Genomic DNA, 9,148 nt, shown 5'->3' with positions numbered 1-9,148 from the left:
CTCTTATTTCTCAGTATGGGGCATCACGTGGGGTATGGAGCATCAGGTGGGGTACGGGGCATCAGGTGGGGTACGGGGCATCAGGTGGGGTACGGGGCATCAGGTGGGGTACAGGGCATCAGGTGGGGTACGGGCATCAGGTGGGGTACAGGGCATCAGGTGGGGTACAGGGCATCAGGAGGGGTATGGGGCATCAGGAGGGGTATGGGGCATCAGGTGGGGTACAGGACATCAGGTGAGGTACGGGGCATCACGCAGGTTCTGCAATGTTTGGTGCTGGCTGATGGTACTCTGTTTCTCTAGCCTCCGCCAATTATAGACTTTGGGAAGATAATCATCTACACCAACAACCTGAAAATCATCCGAACTCCGATGGACAAAAGGGACTTCATGAGGAAAATCCTCCAAAAGGAAGAGGTGGCTGAGGAAGAGTCTCTGATGATCACAGGGGAAAATGATGGAGACAGGGAGCAGAGCGGCAGCCCCCTGCCGGAGACAGACCGCACATTTCTCCACAGTCAGCACACACAGGTGCATCTGTCCTGCTCTTCCCCTCAGGCTGGCCCTGCAGCCACGGCCTGCAGAGTGCTCTGCTCCTGCATCACCTCTCTAAACACTTTTGAATAACAACACTTATAGAATCTGTTAAAGTGTGAGGGGATTTTTAACATCCATTGGATTGTAATGGCGTAGTATTGGCATAAGCGACTATAATTTCATATTTCAAATATGTATTTTTAAATTTTTGGATGACCTCTTTTCCCATCTGATTAGGAATATACTGGTTTTACCGTGAGAATGAATACTGAGTTTTAGAGATGAAGAAAGAATCTGTTCTAGTTTGTTTGTTTGTTTGTTTATTATTTATTTATTTATTTATTTATTTATTTATTTATTTATGTGTGTATGTGTCCAAGACAGGGTCTATAGCTCAAGTTGGCCTCAAACTCCTTATATAGCTGAGGATGATCTTGACCGTCTATCTCTTGCCTCTATCCCCCAGAGTTTTTGGGATTATAGATATATAATAGATAGTGAGTTATGTGCCACTAACCCGGGATTGTATGAGGCTGGCATTGAACCAGGGCTTCCTGCACCGTAGGCCAGCACTTTACCCACTGAGCTTCATCACTGGCCCCAACTCTGCCTCCTTCTTATGGGTTCACTTGTGCCTCTACTAGTGGCCTGGGACTGAGTCTACACCCAGTGAAGATCCTGTAAAGTCTTGTGTCGATTAGAAGATTAGGTTGAGTTGAAACTGATATCATATTTAAACCCACAAGCCTGGGTACCTGGGGACTGCAACTTTTTGCAATATACTAAGAGTGAATGATTGAGTCAGATGCTGCTGTCATCACCGAGCATCAGGGTCCCTTAGATGTAAAATTAGTTTCTGTGGGACTCACCCCACTACTCCATGAGTTGGATTGGAAAACAGAGGGCTTTGGAGAACCTAAGTGATGTCCCTGCCTTCGAGGATGAAGGTAAAGAGAACAAGGTCATGTTTAGATTTGAGTGGTGACCTTAGGCTAAGGCACCAAGTCTTTCTACTCTCTCTCTCTCGTTTCTCTGCCTTGCATGGATGCCTAACTCTCCACGTCACCTCTTAAAAATCTAGCTTCTCTCTTCCTCCCTCGCCAGAACACAAGCCTCATCAACTCTATTAAAAGGCTACTGAAATTTGGTTCCCAGCTACCCTTTGGGCTGATGCAAATGCTTTTGAAACAAGAATCTCTGTTGCTGTCAATCCCTGTTAGCATTCCTTCCACTAGAACACAGGCCTCTTAGACTCCAGAAAAAGGCTCCTGGAGCATGTTTCTCAACTATCTACCCATTGGACTGATTCACAGCAGAATGTTAACACTTTTGAAATGAGCTTCTCTGTTTCTGTCATTCCTTTCTTAGGCCTTCCAACCCCTCAAAGCGTTCTGTGGTGTTACACTGCTTGAGATAAGACCAGATCTCTTTATTTTAAAGAGCCCCAGGGAGTGACTTGCACCTTCCTATTTCTTTCTCTTCTGGGTGAAGAGGAGAATTCCTCCAAGTTACAACAACAGAGAGTATTTTAGAAAGCCCTGGCTTGCCTGATCAGTGCTAGCCTCTCTGGCTTTATCTGGTACATATTTCTTACTGGGCCTTTGCTCCCTCCCCTGCTCCACTGCCCACCAGTCCATCTCTCACAGGGACTTTGCACTCTCTTGGTGGAAGCAGATCCCCTCTACATGCAATGTCTCCAAGGTTTTCCATCCTCTTGTCTTTAGCTCTTGAATTCTCAATGGAGTTTTGTCCTTCAGAGGTGTCTTGATGGTTCCCACGAGGACAGCATCCTCAGAATAGACCCATCAGGGCCTTAAACAGCTCTTCACAGCTCGACCTTCCTTTCACCTTTGTGACCGTTTAATGTTGGTTCATGCCTACCGGGATCTGATCTCCACAGAGACAGAAGCTGTGTTCACGCTGGGTGCAATGTTGCAGTTCCCAGGTCCAAGGGTCTCTCTGTCATATAATTGATGCTCAGTAAATATTGTTTAGATGTGTGTGGAAAACATACTGGAATTTAAAACCCAGTGTCAACTGGTAAGAAATAACCCACTGTTTCTTATCATCATCTAAAAGATGTAGAGCCTAGCGTGCATGCCAGCAGGCAAACAGCCAGGACCTTGTGAACACCACCTTTCCTCTTTAAATTTCTTTAGCTCCATTATTTCTTCTACTCTCTTGCATCTTGGAGGAACTTCCCTCTCCACCCAGAAGAGAAAGAAACAGGAAGGGGCAGGTCAATCCCAAAGCCTGAAAGAAAAAGCAACAGCAGGCCCCACGTGACAATTACCTTTCGATTCAATTCGGAAGAATCCCGGTCTTCTTTTTCTGTAGTGCTGTAAATGAGGGCAGAGTGTGTAGCAGAAGGTTGATGGGAAAGGTTGTGCTTCCCTTGTCTGCCCTTTAAACTCTGTTTTAAATTGATATTTGTGTGTTCAATCCCTCGTGCGATAAATGCCCAGACAAGTTCTATTCTAAAAGAAGGGGTCAAAGAGCATCAAGGAAGTCCTTCTGACTAAGAGACACTTTGCTCTGCTCTGTGGAACTGGGAAGAGAGAGCCTGATGAAAGAGTGGGGGCAAGGCCGAGAACGGGGCCACCTTGAACCTCTATCAACTCTCAAAGCAAAGCCCAAGAGTAATGGAGGCGATCCTCAGAGGCATGCGCAAGAGGGAGGACCCTGGCCCTTGTGTTTGGTGGGCTTATAATCACCAACCTCTGGGCACTTTAATGCTTCCTGTGACCTCATCTTTGAGAAAGTAGGATAAGATGACGATAGCAGCAGCAGCAGCAGCAGCAGCAGCAGCAGCAGCAGCAGCAGCAGCAGCAGCAGCAGCAATAGCTACCGATTTCATGAGGCTCAGCTACCATTTTCTGTTTGTACATGCAATTGTTCATTTCATTCTCATGTGGACACCTTGGAGTATTCACAACTGTATTCCAACAGTCTTACTCTGCAGATAGGGAAACTGAGGCTAAGAGAAGTCAAGTAACTTGCCAGAGGTCACTAGAGACAACAGTCAAATTTAGGTCCATGTACCAATGTCATGATCACAGGCACTTTGTTCTGCACAATCTGGTCTTGGGCTGGTCGCTGTCTTTAGAGCTTGCATGTTTTCAGGGAGCATGGCCCCTTTTCCTTGGTCATAAAGGGAGTAGGAAAAGGATTGAGAGGTCCTGTTTCTTGTCAGGGTCTTAGGAAGGCTCAGTGGAGTAGAAGACTTTCTGGCAGGGGGCAGCCATGGTGGGACTCCTGGCAAGGGAGAATGAATGGGTAAATCTGTCAGGAGACAGCTGAACGGCTGACCTCTGGAAACAGATGAGTTGGCCAGGCTGTGTAGACATGTCTCAGGATGAGGGCCTGAAGCTCTGTGAAAGCTTTCAGGTAGGCTCCGTGGAATCAGTAGCTCTATTGTTTAGGCAAAAAAAAAAATTTTATATCTGCTAAGAGTATGTGCTGTATCATCAGGATTTATCAGGAGGACAGTGTTGGTTAAAAGGGTTCTCCAAGCTTTCTGTTTTCTCTGTTGTTTCATTTTTTTTTACTTCTTCTGAGATGGTCAGGATGATAGGAAACTCAGTTGGACTATTTGACTGGAAAGAGCATCTCACAGGAATGGGTGAATTTGTGCCAGCATTGCTGGGACCTGGGCTGGAAAAGTGGGTGCGGGAGAACCCGAGATGGATGTGAGAGGATGTCTAGAAGCTGAACTGGACCGTGCTCATTACGAGGTTCACCAGACATTAGTCTGGGTTGCAGCCAACTCCTCAGGAGATTCAGGTTTCGAAGAGCGTGAAATGGTTGATTTCTGTCAGATACTTCAGTCTGTCTCAAGACATAGTCGAGGGCCATTTTCTGGAAACAGGAGACTTAGCTAAGAAAGAAAGTGACTTCTATGGGGAGCTTAGGCTATATAGGAGGAGAGAGGCTGCATTTCCATGTGATACCTCACTTAGTATTGCAGAACTCAGAGGGTAGGCATTACCAGTCCTGTTTCATAGAGAGAACAGGGAGGCTAAGCAGAGGGCCCCAGCTGTACTGTCCTCACCAAACACTAGCTTCCAGTCTCGTCTCTGATGCCACAGTCCAGAGCTTTTTTTTAATGAGAATGTCATATACACATATAGTACGCTTTTTTCCTTTTGAGACAGGGTTTCACTATATATAGCTCTGCCTGGCCCGAAACATGCCATGCATGCCACACTGGCCTTGAGCTCTGCCTGCCTTTGCCTCCTAAGTGCTGGGATTAAATGTGTGTGGTACTTTGCCCAGCCATACATAAAGTGTTTTGATAGAATCCACTCTTCATTCTCCACCCATTTCCAGTTCCATACCCACCCGTTTCCGCTCCCTGATTCAGACGCTGTCTCTCTTAAAGAAGACAGCACTGAGTTGATTTAGTAACACCAGTAAGTGCATGGGTGTAGGACTATACCGAAACACAGGAAGGCTTTCAAGGGTCAAGTCCCCGAAGAAAACTGACTCCCCTTTCTCCAGCAGCCATCAGTTGCCAGAAACTTCTCAGATAGGAGTGAGACTTCATGAGCCTTCTTGTCCATCACAGCCCAGGGCTTTTAATCATTGCGCCTAACACAGTTCTCAAAGAGAATAAAATATTACAAGAGCTCAGAGCTAATCCATTCACTCACCGAGCCTGCCAGTTGCAGACACCATTCCCTTCATGAGCACCTGACGTTGGGTAGCTACAGCAAGGGCTATGTGTACAGTCATAAAGGCCATGGGTTCTGGTGTTCAGTCCCAAGGGATCAGAGTCTGCCCCCTCCCTTCTTCCAGGCTGTATGTCTGATATTGTCATATAGCGTCTCAATATGAAGGGAAGCACCTGCTTTCCTTGAGTGCCTGCTAAGGTTTGTCACACGGGCTTGTTACTCTACTTGTCAGGGAGAAAAAAGTCATGTCAGATGGGAACAAGAATGGTTAAGAGCAGAAAGTTGCAGAATGCCAGATGTGATGGCAGATGTACTCGATAGCATTCATCTAAGAAGTCTGATAAAATTGCTGTCCTGTGTTCTGGCCATCTCCGCATTTGTGGGAAACATTTCCTCCAATTCTGCTCCAGGCTTTGCCAAGACCCAGTACTGCTTTGATTTCCCAGAGAATGGTGGACATGAACCACTCACTGGTCTAACTGAAGTCTGACTTGTCTCTTGCAGGATGGGTTGGTCCCTGAGGATAACTGTCTCCACTGCCAGGGGTCCGGCATTGCCACCTGTTCTCTGTGCCACGGCAGCAAGTTCTCAATGCTGGCTAACAGATTCAAGGAGTCCTATCGGGCCCTCCGGTGCCCTGCCTGTAACGAGAACGGCCTGCAACCTTGCCGAATTTGCAGCCCATAGCTTGTAGCCCTGGCTCTCCTGTGTGTCTTTCTCGTACTCTCTCATGGCGCTACTCCTGATAAACCACCCTGCTCCCTCCTGCCTCTCTCAGAAAGGGAGCCTCCTGCAGCCACAATCACTCCTACCGCTAGCGAATCTCAAATAATTTGATGACATTTTGTGAAGTTGGTAACATCTCTACGCGTGCCTGAGTAACAGGGGCATTTTTGAATTAGAACCTGCTTTGAAACGGGTTCCAAAATTATCCTTCCAGGAACATGTGCATGCATCTCACTTGATTTAGCTCAGTCTTCCCCTTGCGGAGCGAACAAATAACTAAATGTACACTCCAGGCAGCAGGTTGAAGTCATTTTCTGGGCCGGGAGCTATTTTGCAAAATTATGCGGTCAGAAAGGAATAAAGAAGTAGATTTCCAATGAACCAAATTCCTGTTTCTTATAACGCATCTGAAATTGTCGTTGGTAAAATTGAAATTTCTAATGAAGCAGAAGAGGGAAGCGGGTAGTCAACACTGGATGCTCTCACAGGCCTCTGCAAGCAAAACGGGATGCTCATTCCAGAGACGGACAAGCTGAGAGGGCCTTCTTCCTGTGAGGCTGCTCCTGTGTGGCTGCTCCTGTGTGGCACGGTTCGCACTCACTGGGTGGGCAGGGAGCTGCGCTCCCACATGGTAGAATGCTTCTGTGTGCCTCTAACTGGCGAGGTTATAAGCCAGGCCAAAGCCATTGGGACAAGGTTGGTGCTTGAGCACGTTATCTGTGATAAGATTTCTGCCAGCTCCACAGTCAATTAGCAAACAGACAGGTCTATTTTAAGACTAAGATCTAGCCAGCGGCTCTTTAGAAGGACAGCAGGTGTTTCAGGCTTATCTACGGCAACTCTCAAAGAGAAGAACTGAAAGGTCTCGTAGCTAGATACTGTTTCTACAGCCCACGAATGAGCATGTGAAGGGTGACTCTTCCCTCTTAAAGACAGCTATTGAGTTTTAAAGGCACGTTTGTAAATGAACTTTTGTAGCTTGAACACCCACTCTCCACACTCAGCGAGAACGAGACCGGCGTTTGTTATTCAGCGAGACTCGCTGCTTAGCATCGAGAATAATTCTGACTTCATGCCTTAGTAATTCTTCAAGGCTTGTTATTCTCTTCTTACTCTGTTAGATCAACAGTGGGGGGCATTCAGGCAATAGGAATATTTCTAATAAAAAGGTGCGGACACTCTTTGAAGCCACAATGCTCTTGCTGGCTCTCCAGTGCTCACCTGATGCCTTGGCACTGCTGTGTGACCGTGTGACCGTGTGACTGCCTCTATTCACTTCTTACAGCTGTTCACCTTTCCGCATTCCCCACATAGCGGAAGAAGGAGGGATGTTAGAGACCCTTAAGCACTTTACTCTGGTTGGACCATTCTGCCTACAAAGCAGTACCGTAGGTGTTTGAGGCTTTGTGTAATTCAAAGACCCTAGGCCTTTGCTGTTCTCTGGGTCTTACACTTTTAGTGGAAGCACACCTGTAACAGGTAAAGTGTAATGTAGCTTTACTGGGATGGGATTAATATGTCTGGAGTAAAAGAAGGGTACCTTGTTAGACTAAGTGGGTTCTTTTCTTTCATTTGGTGCTGTGGCTTGAATCCAAGGTCTAATACATCTGAACACATATTTCACCCCTGCATTATATCTTCAGTCACTTTCTTGGTGGGTTTAGGGAGGCTGCTCAAAGGAGGTGTGAACTGGGTTGGCTCATTTTACACACACACACACACACACACACACACACACACACACACAAAACAACACACAACACACAAAACACACAATACACAACACACACACACAGTTGTTATTCCCTCACCTGTCCCACATGCTCTGAAGGGTGGCAAATGTTTTAAATAATCATACAATAAATGTCTATCAATGGTTACACTAATTGTGTTCATCAGTAGGTAGATATTAATTATTGTGATAGAAATACTTGACATCTGACCTCTTAATAAGGTATTAAATATATAAAATCTTACTGCTGGATGAATTTAAACTTCTAAAACTATGAGTCCAAACCAAATTTTCTTCTTTAAAAAGCCAAAAACCCCTCGGCTCCGAAAAAAAAAAAATGCAAAAGAAAAAAAAGATCTAAAAAAAAAAAAAAAAAAAAAAAAAGCCAAAAACCAAAATCAAACCAACTATTGATCATCAAAGCTATAGAAGCAGGCAAAAAGAAAAAAAATCGGTTTTTTGGCCAGAGTCCCGGACCAGCGGAGGATACCTGCCTTCAGCAGCTCTCTGCTCCCAGGCCCCCTGGAGGGGAGTTCTCGCCGCCTGGTCGGGCGGGCACTCCTGAGGTAGCAGAGCGGAGGAGACCACCAACGCTGCCCACCCCTGCCCACATCCCTGGCCCAGGAGGAAACTGTATACGGCCTCTGGGTACCGGTAGAGGAGCCCAGGAGCAGCAGATTCACGGCGTCTGAGACACCGCACCTGAAGCGGCCGACCGGATAACCAGCTCTCTGCGCCCAATTCCCGTGGGAGGGAGACCTAAAACTTCAGAGACGCGAACACGCCTGGGAAACCAGAAGAGACTGCACGCTGCACAGTACTGACCCCAGAGGAAAACAAAAGCTATCTGGAACCCTGGTGCACGGAACCTCCCGAAGAAGCGGCGCAGATCTTCCTGGCTGCTGAGGCCGTGGAGAGCTCATAGGCAACATCCATGAGCAAACTTGAGCCTGGGGACCACAGGTAAGACAAACTTTTCTGCTACAAACGACTTGCCTGGTGAACTCAAGACACAGGCTCACAGGAACAGCTGAAGACCTGTAGAGAGGAAAAACTACACGTCCGAAAGCAGAACACTCTGTCCCCATAACTGGCTGAAAGAAAACAGGAAAACAGGTCTACAGCACTCCTGAAACACAGGCTTATAAGACAGTCTAGCCACTGTCAGAAATAGCAGAACAAAGTAACACTAGAGATAATCTGATGGCGAGAGGCAAGCGCAGGAACCCAAGCAACAGAAACCAAGACTACATGGCATCATCAGAGCCCAATTCTCCCACCAAAGCAAACACGGAATATCCAAACACACCAGAAAAGCAAGATCTAGTTTCAAAATCATATTTGATCATGATGTTGGAGGACTTCAAGAAAGACATGAAGAACTCCCTTAGAGAAACACAGGAAAACATAAACAAACAAGTAGAAGCCTACAGAGAGGAATCGCAAAAATTCCTAAAAGAATTCCAGGAAAACATAAACA

The 9,148-nt window shown here is 46.5% G+C and overlaps 1 protein-coding gene across 1 annotated transcript in view; it reads left to right on the top strand.

The window, feature by feature from the left end:
* Grxcr2 (glutaredoxin and cysteine rich domain containing 2) overlaps window positions 1–6,315 on the top strand; it is a 13,537-nt gene extending 7,222 nt beyond the window's left edge. The window contains exons 2-3 of the mRNA XM_032885772.1: window positions 304–531; window positions 5,715–6,315. Of these exons, the coding sequence (XP_032741663.1) occupies window positions 304–531; window positions 5,715–5,897 (411 nt within the window). The 3' untranslated portion in view covers window positions 5,898–6,315. The remainder of the gene's footprint in view (window positions 1–303; window positions 532–5,714) is intronic.
* Window positions 6,316–9,148: the final 2,833 nt, after the last annotated feature.

This window comes from Rattus rattus, chromosome 15, assembly GCF_011064425.1.
Source record: "Rattus rattus isolate New Zealand chromosome 15, Rrattus_CSIRO_v1, whole genome shotgun sequence".
Lineage (NCBI taxonomy): Eukaryota > Metazoa > Chordata > Mammalia > Rodentia > Muridae > Rattus > Rattus rattus.
The sequence above is the reverse complement of the archived record's forward strand: the minus strand, read 5'-3'. Positions and strand labels throughout refer to the sequence as shown.